Raw genomic sequence first — 21,161 nt, 5'->3', positions numbered from 1 at the left:
GCTCTGCAGAAAGTGAATCACTGATCCCAGGAATGAGGGCTGGAGAAACTAAGACTGTGTTCCCCTCAAACTGGTTTCAGAGGTGATCAAAATGTTAAAAAGGATTAGATCAGGTAATGGTAGTAGTTAAATCCAAGACCAGTAGAGATTCTGTGGGCTGTGTGAGATATAAAGAACAGCAAATGGATACTAAGAAAGTAGTAAGAGCTGCAAAAGGGAACATGAGAAAAACCTTGCCTATTAGTCTAACATCTGATGTGGGGAAGTCACTAGAATCTGTTATTATGGACGGAGTGACTGAGCAGAGAGAGAGCTAGCATGGATTTATAGGAACATAGGAACAGGAGTAGCCCATTCAGCCCCTCAAACTTGTTCCTCCATTCAATGAAATCATGGCTGATCTGTGACCTAACTCCATATACCTGCCTTAGCCCCATATCCCTTAATACCTTTTGGTTAAGAAAAAATCTATCAATCTCAGATATAAAATTAACAATTGAGCTAGCATCAACTGCCGTTTGCGGAAGAGAGTTCCAAACTTCTACCACCCTTTGCATGTAGAAGTGTTTCCTAACTTCACTCCTGAAAGTCCTGACTCTAATTTTTGTCCCCTGGTCCTGGACTCTCCAACCGGCGGAAATAGTTTCTCTCCATCCACCCTATCTGTTCCCCTTAATATCTTGGAAACTTCAATCAAATCACCCCTTAATCTTCTAAATTCCAAGGAACACAACCCTAGTTTGTGTAATCTCTCCTTGTAATTTAACCCTTGGAGTCCAGGTATCATTCTAGTAAATCTGCGCTGCACTCCCTCCAAGGCCAACATATCCTTCCTAAGTTGTGGTGCCTAGAACTGAAAATAGTACTCCAGGTGTGGTCTAACCAGAGCTTTGTATAGCTGTAGCATAACTTCTACTCCCTTGTATTCTAGCCCTCTAGAATATAAAGGCCTGCATTCCATTAGCCTTTTTGATTATTTTCTGTACCTGTCCGTGACATTTTAATGATCTATGTACATGGACCACTAAGTCTCTTTGGACCTCTGTTGTTTCGAGCTTTTCACCATTTAGAAAGTACTCTGGTCTATCCTTTTTAGGTCCAAAGTGGATGTCCTCACACTTGCCTACATTGAAATCCATTTGCCACAATTTTGCCCATTCACTTAATCTATTAATATCTCTCTGTAATTTTATGCTTCCATCGACACTGCTTACAATGCTGCCTATCTTTGTATCATTGGCAAACTTTGTTATGTGGCTCTCTATCACGTTATCTAAGTTGTTAATAAATACAGTGAATAGTTGAGGCCCCAACACAGATCCCTGTGGGACACCACTAGTCACATCTTCCTCAGAAAATAGTAGGATGGCTTAGAGTGAACTAGAAGAATACTTGCCCAAATCAAGAGGCTCAGATAACCATTCGTGCCATGAACCAGGCTTGCCCTTTTAAATTATTGCTACCCAACACTGCTTATAGTGGAGTTTTCCATGTGTGTTTACACTTTTTTAATTAAATCCCTGTTTTTTTTTAAAGCTTTAATTTTTCTCCTTGTTCCTTTTAGGTTCTTCAGCTCTTATGACTAGCACTATTTCTAGGCTTAGAGGGCAGGCAGGTGACCTCTTCAAAGTACCGTCCTTGCTGCTCTTGGGTACAGAGAGGTGCACGGCTTGATTTGGATAATGGATTTGTTTCAAAATTCTGTTTCTTTTTCCCATATCTGTCGCCTCTTTCTAGTCTACCAGGCTGAAATCATGCACTCTACCACTGTGACATTTTCAGTTGACTCATTGTTTGGGGCTAAATAGAACATGAAATGGGTAGAGAAAGGGAGAAATAAGAGAATCAGATGAACTTTTAATGAAAAGAATATTCCCAAATCTTCCCAATTTTAGTACCGGCCCATTATCCCAACTCTCTGTCTCCTGCCGTTCAGCCAATTTCCTAACCAGGTCAATAATTTGCCCTCAATTACATGAGCTTCAACTTTAGTTAACAGTCTCTCGTGAGGGACTTTATTGAATGCCTTCTGGAAGTCCATATAAACAACATCCATAGACATTCCCCTGTCCACTACTTTAGTCACCTCTTCAAAAAATTCAATCAGGTTCGTCATGCTGGCTCTCTCTGATCAGCTGAAAATTTTCAAGGTGTTCAGTTACTCTATCCTTAATTATAGACTCCAGTAATTTCCCGACAACAGATGTTAGGCTAACTGGTCTATAATTCCCTGGTTTCCCTCTTTCAACTTTTTTAAATAGCGGAATGAGATGTGCAATTTTCCCAGGAATCTCTACTAGGGCCTCAGCTTTTCACTATATTTATAAATGATTTCAATGAAGGAAATAGTCTAACCACCTCCCCTTGACATTCAACGGCATTACCATCGCCGAATCCCCCACCATCAACATCCTGGGGGTCACCATTGACCAGAAACTGAACTGGACCAGCCATATAAATACTGTGGCTACGAGAGCAGGTCAGAGGCTGGGTATTCTGTGGCGAGTGACTCACCTCCTGACTCCCCAAAGCCTTTCCACCATCTACAAGGCACAAGTCAGGAGTGTGATGGAATACTCTCCACTTGCCTGGATGAGTGCAGCTCCAACGACACTCAAGAAGCTCGACACCATCCAAGATAAAGCAGCCCGCTTGATTGGCACCCCATCCACCACCCTAAACATTCACTCCCTTCACCACCGGCGCACTGTGGCTGCAGTGTGTACCATCCACAGGATGCACTGCAGCAACTCGCCAAGGCTTCTTCGACAGCACCTCCCAAACCCGCGACCTCTACCACCTAGAAGGACAAGAGCAGCAGGCGCATGGGAACAACACCACCTGCACGTTCCCCTCCAAGTCACACACCATCCCGACTTGGAAATATATTGCCGTTCCTTCATTGTCGCTGGGTCAAAATCCTGGAACTCCCTTCCTAACAGCACTGTGGGAGAACCGTCACCACACGGACTACAGCGGTTCAAGAAGGCGGCTCACCACCACCTTCTCGAGGGCAATTAGGGATGGGCAATAAATGCCGGCCTCGCCAGCGACGCCCACATCCCGTGAACGAATAAAAAAAATAGAGATCTGTATATCCAAGTTTGCTGATGATACCAAGTTAGGTGGCAAAATGAATAATATAGATGGGAGGAGCGAGTTACAAAGGGACAAAGTGAGTGGGCAAAAACTGTGGCAGGGGGATTCGGCGATGGTAATGCCGTTGAATGTCAAGGGGAGGTGGTTAGACTATTTCCTTCATCGAAATCATTTATAAATATAGTGAAAAGCTGAGGCCCTAGTAGAGATTCCTGGGAAAATTGCACATCTCATTCCGCTATTTAAAAAAGTTGAAAGAGGGAAACCAGGGAATTATAGACCAGTTAGCCTAACATCTGTTGTCGGAAAATTACTGGAGTCTATAATTAAGGATAGAGGACCTAAGAAAGATCAGAGTATTTTCTAAATGGCAAGAAGCTGGAACTGTGGAGGAGCAGAGAGATTTAGGGCTCTATTTTCACACCCGCGATCGGGTGCGTTCCTGGCGGGGGGGCTACGAAAATCGGGGATTCCCGGGGTGGGTCAGGAGCCCGGCTCCAACCTGCTCCATTTCCGGGTTCCCCACTGACGCGCTGACATGCGTGCGCAGCCCCCGCATGTGGGACTCCCGCCGGCAATTAAAGCCAGCGGCAACCACTTAAGGTATTTGTCTAGGTATTTCAAGTCGTTTAGAGACCTGATTAATGTGATATTTTAGGAGGGATTGGATGTTGCAAACAACTGGGACTGTTTCCCGTACTGGGGGAAACACTCCTAGTTGAAATGGACGTGTTGCAGCCATCAGCCTGTGGCAGCTGCAAAGGTCCATTTGACAGGTGGGGGGGGGGGAAGACCCTCACTCATTGCAGGAGGCCACTCTGTCACTTTGGACAAAATTTGGCCTCCACCACCCTCCTCCTAACAACAAAATTCACCAACCTGCACACTTACCCCGGGGTCCAGACACATGTACCTACTTTGCGGACCCCCTCAGATGCACATCTCGGATGGGGGCCACCGTAGCTGCAGTCATGACCTCCTCGGAGGGTGAACAGCATCACCAGCCTCGCCGGCCACGCCGTCCACTCTGACACGTGGAGCTCCACAATACAGTGCTGTGACACACCCACCTGCACAGCAGGAGGGAGGGCAACCGCAGAGAGAGATGCGTCGCAGAGGGCACTACCCTCGCCACAGGGTCCACAGACCGAGGCTCAGCTTCCTGGACCTCTCTGAGCAGCAGTGCACACGGAGGCTGAGTCACTCGACATGTAGTCGTGGACATCTGCAGCCTCCTTCATGCCGAGCTGCTCCCGGCTGGCCCGAGCACCATCTTCTTACCTGTCGCTGTCAAAGTCACCACTGCCCTCAACAACTTCTCCTCCGCATCCTTCCAGGGTGCCACCGGGGACATCGCCGACGTCTCTCAGTCGTCTGCACATAAGAGCCCTGCAAATACACCTACACCCACTCTGCAGTGACACAATGGGTGGCATCAGTGTGGGTCTTCATTGTGATCCTCAGGAAAGGGCATTATTGCACAAACCAGACAAGATTTGCAAAGATGTGGCAGTAGTGGTGCCAATATAATATGTAATGTGAGTTGCTCAGAAATTAAATATAAGTAAAAACCATGACAAACCCTCAAACACCCTCGTGCATCCCCTTCATGCTCACGACACGTTTGCCTTACGCTGCCTACTGCACATATGTGATGCATGTCCTGTGGCTGCAGCACAGGTAGTGGCAGGTTGAGTGAGGCTGACTGTGAAAGAGATGCATGAGAGGGTGAGTATGAGATAGAGCCGTGAGATTGAATGAGGATTGGGTTGAGTGGTAGTGGCGAGGTGAGTATGTGCAGGTAAGATGAGGATGAGGTTTGAGTGGGTGTGAGGGGTGATGTGACAGAGTAATGTTGGCAGTGCAGAAGGAGATGTGGGGTGGGGGCAGTGAGTGTAGGGGAATGAGTAAGTGTACTCACTTTGGCTGACCTACTTAGGTCATTGCAGCGCCTCCTGCACTGTATGCAGGTGGGCGATATGTTGGTGGTGCAGGTGACCTCCTCTGCCACCTCGAGGCCTTCTTGGTGGCAGAGGCAGGCTGCTTCCTCCCGCCCGCCGGGGGGAAGATCTCTGTCCTCCCCCTCCTCCTCACCCCATCCAATAAGAGCTGGAGTGAGGCATCATTAAACCTGGGAGCAGCCTTCCCCCTGGGCTGCTCCATGCTGTAATTTTTCCTATTTCTTGCAGCATCAGTCAGTGGAGGACTGCCCCTTTAAATAGAGCTCCTCCAGCTGACAGACCTTACTGCGCATGTGCAGTCTGCCCGCTGCGCAGCTCAGCAGCGGGGAACCCGGAACAACAGGTAAGTGGATCCAATAAGCCTGCGATTGCGCGCGGGGCAGACTGATTTCACCGGGCGCGTTACCCTCGCGCCCAATCGACCCCCCACCGTGAACCCGCCGCCATGGTAATATCGGGCCCTTAGGGTCCAAATAAAGAAAAACTAAAAGCTAGTGGACAGGTACAAAAAATTATTAAAAAGAATAATGGAATGTTAGCCTTTATCTCAAGTTGCTTGGATACAAAATACGCACTGGAAGCATAAAAGGGAGTTTAGAAGAGACTTTCTCTGAATGTAGAATGATTTGCCAAAAGTAGTGATTGATGCAAATCCAATTACAGCATTCAAAAAGGACTGAATAATTGCCTAAAATATGTAAAAAGGTCTTGTGGGTTGGAGGGAGGACTGGAAAACGGGTTTAGTTTGGGTGAAAAGGAGGAAATGAAACTCTATAAAATACCCAAGGGGGTCTCAATTCAGCAAAGATGGGTATTAGATGGGTATGGAACATCCTCCCTCTGTGCTAAAATCTCTAGTGTTTCTGTGACAGTGCTCATTCATTACTAAATTATTCCATTCATAGCAGCACCATCAAGACCAAACCCAGCAGGCTATGGATACATAGGGTATGGCGGCTATCCGGGGTACTTAGGCTACACAATCATCATTGTGTTGTGTTACCGGTGGAAGAAGCAAGCATTGAAAGCCTCCAAGGAGAGTGGTATGTATACAGCAATAAAGCACGAACACAATGCTACGTAGAACAATTCTAACACTGCGATATTATTGGGTATGTTTATGACAGTAAGTCATTAAAAGAATATAACTAGATTATGGGTATATAACAGTAACAGATTAACAGACTGTTACCAGATGGGTATACAATGGTAACACATTAACAGATTGTTATTAGATGGGTATATAATAGTAACACATTAACAGATTGTTATTGGATGGGAATATAATGGTAACACATTAACAGATTGTTATTAGATGGGAATATAATGGTAACACATTAACAGATTGTTATTAGATGGGAATATAATAGTAACACATTAACAGATTGTTATTAGATGGGTATATAATGGTAACACATTAACAGATTGTTATTGGATGGGTATATAATGGTAACACATTAACAGATTGTTATTAGATGGGTAGATAATGGTAACACATTAACAGATTGTTATTAGATGGGAATATAATAGTAACACATTAACAGATTGTTATTAGATGGGTATATAATGGTAACACATTAACAGATTGTTATTGGATGGGAATATAATGGTAACACATTAACAGATTGTTATTAGATGGGAATATAATGGTAACACATTAACAGATTGTTATTAGATGGGAATATAATAGTAACACATTAACAGATTGTTATTAGATGGGTATATAATGGTAACACATTAACAGATTGTTATTAGATGGGTATATAATGGTAACACATTAACAGATTGTTATTGGATGGGTATATAATGGTAACACATTAACAGATTGTTATTAGATGGGTATATAATGGCAACACATTAACAGATTGTTATTAGATGGGTAGATAATGGTAACACATTAACAGATTGTTATTAGATGAGTATATAATGGTAACACATTAACAGATTGTTATTAGATGGGTATATAATAGTAACACATTATTAGATTGTTATTAGATGGGTATATAACGGCAACACATTAACAGATTGTTATTAGATGGGTAGATAATGTTAACACATTAACAGATTGTTATTAGATGAGTATATAATGGTAACACATTAACAGATTGTTATTAGATGGGAATATAATGGTAACACATTAACAGATTGTTATTAGATGGGAATATAATGGTAACACATTAACAGATTGTTATTAGATGGGTATATAATGGTAACACATTAACAGATTGTTATTAGATGGGTATATAACGGCAACACATTAACAGATTGTTATTAGATGGGTAGATAATGGTAACACACTAACAGATTGTTATTAGATGGGAATATAATGGTAACACAGTAACAGATTGTTATTAGATGGGTATATAACGGCAACACATTAACAGATTGTTATTAGATGGGTAGATAATGGTAACACATTAACAGATTATTATTAGATGGGTATATAATGGTAACACACTACAGATTGTTATTGGATGGGTATATAATATTAACACATTAACAGATTGTTATTAGATGGGTATATAATGGTAACACACTAACAGATTGTTATTAGATGGGTATATAATGGTAACACACTAACAGATTATTGTTAGATGGGTATATAATGGTAACACACTAACAGATTATTATTAGATGAGTATATAATAGTAACACACTAACAGATTATTGTTAGATGGGTATATAAAAGTAACACATTAACAGATTGTTATTAGATGGGTATATAATATTAACACATTAACAGATTGTTATTAGATGGGTATATAATGGTAACACACTAACAGATTGTTATTAGATGGGTATATAATGGTAACACACTACAGATTGTTATTGGATGGGTATATAATATTAACACATTAACAGATTGTTATTAGATGGGTATATAATGGTAACACACTACAGATTGTTATTGGATGGGTATATAATATTAACGCATTAACAGATTGTTATTAGATGGGTATATAATGGTAACACATTAACAGATTATTATTAGATGGGTATATAATGGTAACACACTACAGATTGTTATTGGATGGGTATATAATATTAACACATTAACAGATTGTTATTAGATGGGTATATAATGGTAACACATTAACAGATTATTATTAGATGGGTATATAATATTAACACATTAACAGATTGTTATTAGATGGGTATATAATGGTAACACATTAACAGATTGTTATTAGATGGGTATATAATGGTAACATACTAACAAATTGTTATTAGATGAGTATATAATAGTAACACACTAACAGATTATTGTTAGATGGGTATATAAAAGTAACACATTAACAGATTGTTATTAGATGGGTATATAATATTAACACATTAACAGATTGTTATTAGATGGGTATATAATGGTAACACACTACAGATTATTATTAGATGGGTATATAAAAGTAACACATTAACAGATTGTTATTAGATGGGTATATAATGGTAACGCATTAACAGATTGTTATTAGATGGGTATATAATATTAACACATTAACAGATTGTTATTAGATGGGTATATAATGGTAACACATTAACAGATTGTTATTAGATGGGTATATAATGGTAACACATTAACAGATTGTTATTAGATGGGTATATAATGGTAACACATTAACAGATTGTTATTAGATGGGTATATAATATTAACACATTAACAGATTGTTATTAGATGGGTATATAATGGTAACACATTAACAGATTGTTATTGGATGGGTATATAATGGTAACACACTAACAGATTGTTATTAGATGGGTATATAATGGTAACACATTAACACATTGTTATTAGATGGGTATATAATATTAACACATTAACAGATTGTTATTAGATGGGTATATAATGGTAACACATTAACAGATTGTTATTGGATGGGTATATAATGGTAACACACTAACAGATTGTTATTAGATGGGTATATAATGGTAACACATTAACAGATTGTTATTAGATGGGTATATAATATTAACGCGTTAACAGATTGTTATTAGATGGGTATATAATGATAACACATTAACAGATTGTTATTAGGTGGGTATATAATGGTAACACATTAACAGATTGTTATTAGATGGGTATATAACGGTAACACATTAACAGATTGTTATTAGATGGGTATATAATGGTAACACATTAACAGATTGTTATTAGATGGGTATATAACGGTAACACATTAACAGATTGTTATTGGATGGGTATATAACGGTAACACATTAACAGATTGTTATTAGGTGGGTATATAATGGTAACACATTAACAGATTGTTATTAGATGGGTATATAATGGTAATACACTAACATATTGTTATTAGATGGGTATATAATAGTAACACATTAACAGATTGTTATTAGATGGGTATATGATGGTAACACATTAACAGATTGTTATTAGATGGGTATATGATGGTAACACATTAACAGATTGTTATTAGATGGGTATATAATGGTAACACACTATCAGATTGTTATTAGATGGGTATATAATGGTAACACATTAACAGATTGTTATTAGATGGGTATATAATGGTAACACACTAACAGATTGTTATTAGATGGGTATATAATGGTAACACATTAACAGATTGTTATTAGATGGGTATATAATATTAACGCGTTAACAGATTGTTATTAGATGGGTATATAATGATAACACATTAACAGATTGTTATTAGGTGGGTATATAATGGTAACACATTAACAGATTGTTATTAGATGGGTATATAACGGTAACACATTAACAGATTGTTATTGGATGGGTATATAACGGTAACACATTAACAGATTGTTATTAGGTGGGTATATAATGGTAACACATTAACAGATTGTTATTAGATGGGTATATAATGGTAATACACTAACATATTGTTATTAGATGGGTATATAATGGTAACACATTAACAGATTGTTATTAGATGGGTATATGATGGTAACACATTAACAGATTGTTATTAGATGGGTATATGATGGTAACACATTAACAGATTGTTATTAGATGGGTATATGATGGTAACACATTAACAGATTGTTATTAGATGGGTATATAATGGTAACACATTAACAGATTGTTATTAGATGGGTATATGATGGTAACACATTAACAGATTGTTATTAGATGGGTATATAATGGTAACACATTAACAGATTGTTATTAGATGGGTATATAATGGTAACACATTAACAGATTGTTATTAGATGGGTATATGATGGTAACACATTAACAGATTGTTATTAGATGGGTATATGATGGTAACACATTAACAGATTGTTATTAGATGGGTATATGATGGTAACACATTAACAGATTGTTATTAGATGGGTATATAATGGTACCACATTAACAGATTGTTATTAGATGGGTATATAATGGTAACACACTATCAGATTGTTATTAGATGGGTATATAATGGTAACACATTAACAGATTGTTATTAGATGGGTATATAATGGTAACACATTAACAGATTGTTATTAGATGGGTATATAATGGTAACACATTAACAGATTGTTATTAGATGGGTATATAATGGTAACACACTATCAGATTGTTATTAGCTGGGTATATAATGGTAACACATTAACAGATTGTTATTAGATGGGTATATAATGGTAACACACTATCAGATTGTTATTAGATGGGTCTATAATGGTAACACATCAACAGATTGTTATTAGGTGGGTATATCATGGTAACACATTAACAGATTGTTATTAGGTGGGTATATCATGGTAACACATTAACAGATTGTTATTAGATGGGTATATAATGGTAACACACTATCAGATTGTTATTAGATGGGTATATAATGGTAACACATTAACAGATTGTTATTAGATGGGTATATAATATTAACACATTAACAGATTGTTATTAGATGGGTATATAATGGTAACACACTATCAGATTGTTATTAGATGGGTCTATAATGGTAACACATTAACAGATTGTTATTAGGTGGGTATATCATGGTAACACATTAACAGATTGTTATTAGATGGGTATATAATGGTAACACACTATCAGATTGTTATTAGATGGGTATATAATGGTAACACATTAACAGATTGTTGTTAGATGGGTATATCGGAACATCGGAACAGGAGTAGGCCATTCAGCCCCTCGTGCCTGCTCCACCATTTGATAAGATCATGGCTGATCTGTGATCTAACTCCATATACCCGCCTTTGGCCCATATCCCTTAATACCTTTGGTTGCCAAAAAGCTATCTATTTCAGATTTAAATTTAGCAATTGAGCTAGTATCAATTGCCGTTTGCGGAATAGAGTTCCAAACTTCTACCACCCTTTGTGTGTCGAAATGTTTTCTAATCTCGCTCCTGAAAGGTCTGGCCCTAATTTTTAGACTGTGCCTCCTACTCCTAGAATCCCCAACCCGCGGAAATAAGAACATAAGAACATAAGAAATTGGAGCAGGAGTAGGCCAATCGGCCCCTCGAGCCTGCTCCGCCATTCAATAAGATCATGGCTGATCTGATCCCAACCACAAATCTAAAGAACACAAGAAGTCGGAGCAGGACCCGGCCACATAGCCCCTGGGCCCTCTCCGCCACCCACAGGGCATTGACCGATCCGAACTCAGCTTCATGTCCAATTTCCTGCCCGCTCCCCATCACCCCGAATTCCCTTTACTTCTTGGAAACTGTCTCTTTCTGTTTTAAATTTATCTAATGATGTAGCTTCCACAGCTTCCTGGGGCAGCAAATTCCACAGACCCACCACCCTCTGAGTGAAGAAGTTTCTCCTCATCTCAGTTTTGAAAGAGCAGCCCCTTATTCTAAGATTATGCCCCCTAGTTCTAGTTTCACCCATCTTTGGGAACATCCTTACTGCATCCACCCGATCAAGACCCTTCACAATCTTATATGTTTCAATAAGATCGCCTCTCATTCTTCTGAACTCCAATGAGTAGAGTCCCAATCTACTCAACCTCTCCTCATATGTCCGCCCCCTCATCCCCGGGATTAACCGAGTGAACCTTCTTTGTACTGCCTCGAGAGCAAGTATGTCTTTTCTTAAGTATGGAGACCAAAACTGTATGCAGTATTCCAGGTGCGGTCTCACCAATACCTTATATAACTGCAGCAATACCTCCTTGTTTTTATATTCTATCCCCCTAGCAATAAAAGCCAACATTCCGTTGGCTTTCTTGATCACCTGCTGCACCTGCATACCAACTTTTTGATTTTCTTGCACTAGGACCCCCAGATCCCTTTGTACTGCAGTACTTTCCAGTCTCTCGCCATTAAGAAAATAACTTGCTCTCTGATTTTTCCTGCCAAAGTGCATAACCTCACATTTTCCAATATTATATTGCATCTGCCAAATCTCCGCCCACTCACCCAGCCTGTCTATATCCCCTTGCAGGTTTTTTATGTCCTCCTCACTCTCTACTTTCCCTCCCATCTTTGTATCATCTGCAAATTTTGATATGTTGCACTCGCTCCCCTCCTCCAAATCGTTAATATAGATTGTAAAGAGTTGGGGACCCAGCACCGACCCCTGTGGAACACCACTGGTTACTGGTTGCCAGTCCGAAAATGAACCATTTATCCCAACTCTCTGCTTCCTGTTCGATAACCAATCCTCCACCCATGCCAGAATATTACCCCCAATCCCGTGATTTTTTATCTTAAGTAATAATCTTTTATGTGGCACCTTGTCGAATGCCTTCTGGAAGTCTAAATACACTATGTCCACTGGTTCCCCTTTATCCACCCTATACGTTATATCCTCAAAGAACTCAAGCAAATTTGTCAGACATGACTTCCCCTTCATAAAGCCATGCTGACTTTGTCCTATTAAATTATGCTTATCTAAATGTTCCGTTACTGTCTCCTTAATAATAGACTCCAAAATTTTACCCACCACAGATGTTAAGCTAACTGGCCTATAATTTCCAGCCTTCTGCCTACTACCCTTTTTAAATAACGGTGTTACATTAGCAGTTTTCCAATCTGCCGGGACCTCTCCTGAGTCCAGGGAATTTTGGAAAACTATCACCAAAGCATCCACAATCCCTACTGCCACTTCCCTCAAGACCCTAGGATGGAAGCCATCAGGTCCAGGGGATTTATCCGCCTTGAGTCCCATTAATTTACTGAGTACCATCTCCTGAGTGATTTTAATCGTATTTAGCTCCTCCCCCCCTAGAGCCCCCTGTTTGTCCAGTGTTGGGATATTCTTAGTGTCCTCTACTGTAAAGACTGAAACAAAATATTTGTTCAGCATTTTTGCCATCTCCATGTTTCCCACCATTAATTTCCCGGTCTCATCCTCTAAAGGACCTACGTTTGCCTTAGCCACCCTTTTTCTTTTTATATAACTATAGAAACTCTTGCTATCTGTTTTTATATTTTTTACTAATTTCTTTTCATAATCTAACTTCCCTTTCTTAATCAATCCTTTAGTTACTTTTTGCTGTCTTTTGAAGAATTCCCAATCTTCTATCCTCCCACTAAGTTTGGCTACCTTATATGTCCTTGTTTTTAGTCGGATACTATCCTTGATTTCTTTACTTAGCCACGGATGGCTGTCATTTCTTTTACACCCTTTTTTCCTCAGTGGAATATATTTATTTTGAAAGTTGTAAAATAACTCCCTAAATGAACACCACTGCTCATGTACCGTCTTACCCTTTAATCTATTTTCCCAGTCCACTTTAATCAATTCCGCTCTCATACCATCATAGACTCCTTTATTCAAGCTCAGTACGCTTGTTTGAGAATCAACCTTCTCACCCTCTAATTGGATATGGAATTCAACCATGTTGTGGTCGCTCGTTCCAAGGGGATCCTTAACTAGGACATTATTAATTAATCCTGACTCATTACACAGGACCAGGTCCAAGGTTGCCTGCCCCCTTGTAGGATCAGTTACATACTGCTCAAGAAATCCATCCCTGATGCACTCAATGAACTCGTCCTCAAGGCTGCTCTGCCCAATTTGATTTGTCCAGTTAATATGATAATTAAAATCCCCCATAATTATGGCTGTTCCCTTATTACATGCCCCGACTATCTCCTGATTAATACTTCTTCCAGCAGAGTTGCAACTATTAGGAGGCCTATATACTACGCCCACTAATGTTTTTTTTCCCTTATTATTCCTTATCTCCACCCAAACTGTTTCATTATCTTGATGCTTTGTCCCAATATCATTTTTCTGTATTACAGTGATTCCTTCCTTTATTAACATAGCCACCCCACCTCCCCTTCCTTCCTGCCTGTCCTTCCTGATTGTTAAATACCCTGGCATATTTAATTCCCAGTCGTTGTCACCCTGCAGCCATGTTTCTGTAATGGCCACAAGATCATACCCATACGTAGTTATTTGTGCCGTTAACTCGTCCATTTTATTACGAATGCTACGTGCATTCAGATAAAGAACTTTCAAATCTGTTTTGTGACGCTTAGTTCCTGCTTTTTCCTTTTTTAACACTTTACCTATTACTCCATACCTTCTGTCCCTTCCTGTTACGCTTTCCTCTCTCTCCCTGCTCAGGTTCCCAACCCCCTGCCACTTTAGTTTAAACCCTCCCCAACAGCACTAGCAAACACTCCTCCTAGGACAGCGGTCCCGGCCCTGCCCAGGTGCAGACCGTCCGGTTTGTACTGGTCCCACCTCCCCCAGAACCGTTTCCAGTGTCCCAGGAATTTGAATCCCTCCCCCTTGCACCATTCCTCTAGCCACGTATTCATTTGAAATATCCTCCTATTTCTACTCTGACTAGCACGTGGCACTGGCAGCAATCCTGAGATTACTACCTTTGAGGTCCTATTTTTTAATTTACCTCCTAACTCCCTATATTCCGCTTTTAGGACCTCATCCCCTTTTTTACCTATATCGTTGGTGCCTATGTGCACCACGACAGCTGGCTGTTCGCCCTCCCCCTCCAAAATGTTCTGTAGCCGCTCCGAGACATCCTTGATCCTTGCACCAGGGAGGCAACACACCATCCTGGAGTCTCGGTTGCGGCCGCAGAAACGCCTGTCTATTCCCCTTACAATTGAGTCCCCTATCACTATAGCTCTGCCACTCTTTTTCCTGCCCTCCTGTGCAGCAGAGCCAGCCACGGTGCCATGAACCTGGCCGCTGTCACCTTCCCCTGGTGAGCCATCTCCCACAACAGTATCCAAAACGGTATACCTGTTTGAGAGGGGGATGGCCACAGGGGACCCCTGCACTACCTGCCTGCACCTCTTACTCTTCCTGGTGGTCACCCATTCACTTCCTGCCTGTACTGCCTTTACCTGCGGTGTGACCAACTCGCTAAACGTGCTATCCACGAGTTTCTCTGCATCGCGGATGCTCCACAGTGAGTCCACCCGCAGCTCCAGCTCCGAGATACGATCGGTCAGTAGCTGCAGGTGGACACACTTCCCGCACACATGGTCGGCAGGGACACTGGTAGTGTCCATGACTTCCCACATCTTGCAGGAGGAGCATATCACGGGTGCGAGGTCTGCTGCCATGACTTGCCTTAGCTGAGTTACCCCTTTTAAATTACGTTGAAATTAGAAAATGTTAACTATACTAGGGACCTAGGTTCACTAAAAAAAAACACTATCTGCTATAAAACCTGCAGATCTTCCCTTTCTTATTACTTTACTTACAGTAAAATGGTAGAAATACTCACCTGAACCTACTCACCAATCAGCTGCCTCCCCTGTGCCGCGTCACTTTCTGACTGGTGACGTCACCCCGAACTGCCGCTGGTCTCAGAGTCTCGCTCTCAGAGTAAGCTCTGGTCTCGCTCTCTCCGCGCTGTTTATATCCCCGCTCTGGTCTCGCTCTCTCCCGCCGCTCACCGACTGAACTCTCGCTCTCTCCGCGCTGTTTTTATCCCCGCTCTGGTCTCGCTCTCTCCTGCCGCTCACCGCTCTCAGGTCCACTACCGCTCTGCAGGAAAAGCAAGGCAAAGCAGCACCTCCTTCCCCCACTTCACCAAACTCCCACACGTACCGAACTCTCAGCACACTGTGTTCTCTATCCTTCCTATCTGTTCCCCTTAATATCTTATAAACTTCGATCAGATCACCCCTTAACCTTTGAAACTCCCGAGAATACAACCCCAATTGGTGTAATCTCTCCTCGTAACTTAACCCTTCATTCTAGTAAACCTACGCTGCACTCCCTCTAAGGCCAATATGTCCTTCCGTAGGTGCGGTGCCCAGAACTGCTCACAGTACTCCAGGTGCGGTCTAACCAGGGTTTTGTATAGCTGCAGCATAACTTCTTCCCCCTTGTATTCTAGTCTGCGAGAGCATTCCATTAGCCTTATTGATTATTTTCTGCACCTGTTCATGACACTTCAATGATCTATGTGCCTGAACCCCTAAGTCCCTTTGGACATGCACTGTTTTTAACTTTTTACCATTTAGAAAGTACCCTGTTCTATCCTTTTTTGATCCAAAGTGGGTGACCTCACATTTGTCGACATTGAATTCCATTTGCCACAGTTTTGCCCATTTGCCTAATCTATCAATTTCCCTTTGTAATTTAATGTTTTCATCTGCACTGCTTACAATGCCACCAATCTTTGTGTCATCGGCAAACTTCGATATGAGACTTTCTATGCCTTCATCTAAGTCGTTAATAAATATTGTGAATAATTGAGGCCCCAAGATAGATCCCTGTGGGACTCCACTAGTCACATCCTGCCAATGTGAGTACCTACCCATTATTCCTACTCTCTGTCGCCTTTCGCTCAGCTAACTTCCTAACCAAGTCCGTACTTTTCCCTCGATTCCATGGGCTTCTATCTTAGCTAACAGTCTCTTATGTGGGACCTTATCAAATGCCTTCTGGAAGTCCATATAAATAACATCCATTGACATTCCCCTGTCCACTACTTTAGTCACCTCTTCAAAAAATTCAGTCAGGTTTGTCAGGCACGACCTACCTTTCACAAATTCATGCTGACTCTCTCTGATCAACTGAAAATTCTTGAGGTGTTCAGTCACCCTATCCTTAATTATAGACTCCAGCATTTTCCCCACAACAGATGTTAGGCTAACTGGTCTATAATTCCCTGATTTCCCTCTCTCTCCTTTCTTAAAAGGGAACACATTAACTAATTGTTATTAGATGGGTATATAACGGTAACACATTAACTAATTGTTATTAGATGGGTGTATGACGGTAACACAGTAACAGATTGTTATTAGATGGGTATATAACGGTAACACATTAACAGATTGTTCTTTGATGGGTATATAATGGTTATACATTAACAGATTGTTTTTGGATGGGTATATAACGGGATGGGTATATAATGGGTATAACAGTCTAACCTCAATCATCAGTAAAGTGATGGAAGGTGTCATCGACAGTGCTATCAGGCGGCACTTACTCACCAATAACCTGCTCACCGATGCTCAGTTTGGGTTCCACCAGGACCACTCGGCTCCAGACCTCATTACAGCCTTGGTCCAAACATGGACAAAAGAGCTGAATTCCAGAGGTGAGGTGAGAGTGGCTGTCCTTGACTTCAAGGCGGCATTTGACCGAGTGTGGCACAAAGGATCCCTAGTAAAATTGAAGTCAATGGGAATCAGGGGAAAATTCTCCAGTGGCTGGAGTCATACCTAGCACAAAGGAAGATGGCAGTGGTTGTTGGAGGCCAATCATCTCAGCCCCAGGACATTGCTGCAGGAGTTCCTCAGAGCAGTGTCCTAGGCCCAACCATCTTCAGCTGCTTCATCAATGACCTTCCCTCCATCATAAGGTCAGAAATGGGGATGTTCGCTGATGATTCCACAGTGTTCAGTTCCATTCGCAACCCCTCAAATAATGAAGCAGTCCGAGCCCGCATGCAGCAAGACCTGGACAACATCAAGGCTTGGGCTCATAAGTGGCAAGTAACATTCGCGCCAGATAAGTGCCAAGCAATGACCATCTCCAACAAGAGAGAGTCTAACCACCTCCCCTTGACATTCAACGGCATTACCATCGCTGAATCCCCCACCATCAACATCCTGGGGGTCACCATTGACCAGAAACGCGACTGGACCAGCCATATAAATGCTGTGACTACAAGAGCAGGTCAGAGGCTGGGTATTCTGTGGTGAGTGACTCACCTCCTGACTCCCCAAAGCCTTTCCACCATCTGCAAGGCACAAGTCAGGAGTGTGATGGAATACTCTCCACTTGCCTGGATGAGAGCAACTCCAACAACACTCAAGAAGCTCGACACCATCCAGGACCAAGCAGCCCGTTTGATTGGCACCCCATCCACCACCCTAAACATTCACTTCCTTCACCACCGGCGCACAGTGGCTGCAGTGTGTACCATCCACAGGATGCACTGCAGCAACTCGCCAAGACTTCTTCGACAGCACCTCCCAAACCCGCGACCTCTACCACCTAGAAGGACAAGGGCAGCAGGCACATGGGAACACCACCACCTGCACGTTCCCCTGCAAGTCACACACCATCCTGACTTGGAAATATATCGCCGTTCCTTCATCGTCGCTGGGTCAAAATCCTGGAACTCCCTTCCTAACAGCACTGTGGGAGAACCTTCACCACACGGACTGCAGCTCTTCAGGAAGGCAGCTCACCACCACCTTCTCAAGGGCAATTAGGGATCGACAATAAATGCCAGCCTCGCCAGCGACGCCAACATCTCATGAACGAATAAAAAAAAATAGCGGTAACATATTAATAGATTGTTATTAGATGGGTATATAACAGTAAAACATTAACAGATTGTTATTAGATGGGTATATAATGGTAACACATTAACAGATTGTTATTAGATGGGAATATAACGGTAACACATTAACAGATTGTTATTAGATGGGAATATAATGGTAACACATTAACAGATTGTTATTAGATGGGTATATAACGGTAACACATTAACAGATTGTTATTAGATGGGAATATAATGGTAACACATTAACAGATTGTTATTAGATGGGTATATAATAGTAACACATTAACAGATTGTTATTAGATGGGTATATAACGGTAACACATTAACAGATTGTTATTAGATGGGAATATAATGGTAACACATTAACAGATTGTTATTAGATGGGTATATAATAGTAACACATTAACAGATTGTTATTAGATGGGTATATGATGGTAACACATTAACAGATTGTTATTAGATGGGTATATAATGGTAACACATTAACAGATTGTTATTAGATGGGTATATAATGGTAACACATTAACAGATTGTTATTAGATGGGAATATAATAGTAACACATTAACAGATTGTTATTAGATGGGTATATAATGGTAACACATTAACAGATTGTTATTAGATGGGAATATAATGGTAACACATTAACAGATTGTTATTAGATGGGTATATAATGGTAACACATTAACAGATTGTTATTAGATGGGTCTATAACGGTAACACATTAACAGATTGTTATTAGATGAGTATATAATGGTAACACACTATCAGATTGTTATTAGATGGGTATATAATGGTAACACATTAACAGATTGTTATTAGATGGGTATATAATGGTAACACATTAACAGATTGTTATTAGATGGGAATATAATGGTAACACATTAACAGATTGTTATTAGATGGGTATATAATGGTAACACATTAACAGATTGTTATTAGATGGGTATATAATGGTAACACATTAACAGATTGTTATTAGATGGGTCTATAACGGTAACACATTAACAGATTGTTATTAGATGGGTATATAATAGTAACACATTAAAAGATTGTTATTAGATGGGTATATAACTCACACTTGCAGGACTTAAGCACATAATGTAGACTGACACTTTACAGCTGCACTATTGGAGGTGTCGTCTTTCAGATAAGATGCTAAACCAAAGCCTGGCATTTGGGGTGGGTATGAAATATCTGGGGAGTTCTGCCCTGTGTCCTGGCCAATATCTATCCCTCAACGAGCATCACCAAAACTAAATTATCTGGTCATTTATCTCATTGCTGTTTGTGGCACCTTGCTGTGTGCAAATTGGCTGCCCTGTTCCCTATATTACAACTGTAGCTGCACTTCAAATTATTTGTTTGGCAGTGAAGTGCTTTGGTATGTCCTGAGGTCATGAAATTTGCTACATAAATGTAAGCTCTTTCTTTTCTTTAATGAATTAATTGAATAGTTCTATCTGCCATCTAATATTTATCTGCTTTTTGTTTCAGATGCAATTTATGAAAACAGCCAAGTTAGTAAAAAGCAGTCACTAACTAATCCAGCTGAGACCAGGATTATGTGCAACATGCGAAAGAACGACAGAAGGGGAAGATAATGTATCATTAATCAGAAAGTATCTTCAACTGCAAATTGGCATAGCAACATATCTGAACAGAGTTTGGGAATATGTGGGTTTAATGCTACTCTGGTACATTTGCTGTGTGTTAGTCAGCACATTAATGTGATATTCACGAGTCAGTTTGGTGATACTCGGGGTTTCGTTTCATTCTGCTACAGTTATTGTAACCAAATTGTTTGATAGTTTATTTTAAAACAGCGAGTAGAGAACTTCGATACAGACACATTATCCTAAGATCAAGCACTATATGTACAATAAATAAAGCTGCAACGGGTCTCATCTATCATGATGTTTGATTGTGTATGTTTCTGCTTAGCAGCATAAGGACTACATCCTTTAAAAATAAAGTACCCAATAAAATTATGGACATCTGACACCAGTTGAGAGACTCCTTATTGACACTGTGCACATCTGTATTGTTTGTGACATTCTGCACATGTGCACATTTAGTCACACTGTGCACATCTGTACTGTTAGTGACATTCTGCACATGTGCACATTTAGTCACACTGTGCACATCTGTACTGTTGTGACATTCTGCATGTGTACATTTTGTCACACTTTGCACATCTGTACTGTTAGTGACATGTGCACATGTATATATTTAGTCACACTGTGCACATCTGTACATTTAGTCACACGGTGCACATCTGTACATTTAGTCACACTGTGCACATCTGTACATTTAGTGACATTGTGCACATCTGAAAGTATACTAGCATTATGTACATCTATAGGCTTACTGGCATTGTGTACACCTGTACATTAGTGACATTCTGTACATCTGTACATTTAGTGTA

At 40.7% G+C, this 21,161-nt stretch overlaps 1 protein-coding gene across 2 annotated transcripts in view; it reads left to right on the top strand.

The window, feature by feature from the left end:
* Positions 1 to 20,735, top strand: part of LOC137311332 (HEPACAM family member 2-like) — a 110,616-nt gene extending 89,881 nt beyond the window's left edge. The window contains exons 4-5 of one of the 2 annotated variants that reach the window (XM_067978610.1): positions 5,969 to 6,103; positions 20,231 to 20,735. In XM_067978610.1, the coding sequence (XP_067834711.1) occupies positions 5,969 to 6,103; positions 20,231 to 20,337 (242 nt within the window). In that variant the 3' untranslated portion in view covers positions 20,338 to 20,735. Of the gene's footprint in view, positions 1 to 5,965; positions 6,104 to 20,230 lie in introns of both variants that reach the window. The other variant, XM_067978609.1, reaches the window with a different exon arrangement.
* Positions 20,736 to 21,161: the final 426 nt, after the last annotated feature.

The sequence above is a fragment of the Heptranchias perlo genome, unplaced genomic scaffold (genome assembly GCF_035084215.1).
Source record: "Heptranchias perlo isolate sHepPer1 unplaced genomic scaffold, sHepPer1.hap1 HAP1_SCAFFOLD_328, whole genome shotgun sequence".
Lineage (NCBI taxonomy): Eukaryota > Metazoa > Chordata > Chondrichthyes > Hexanchiformes > Hexanchidae > Heptranchias > Heptranchias perlo.
This window is presented reverse-complemented; position numbering and strand designations above follow the sequence as displayed.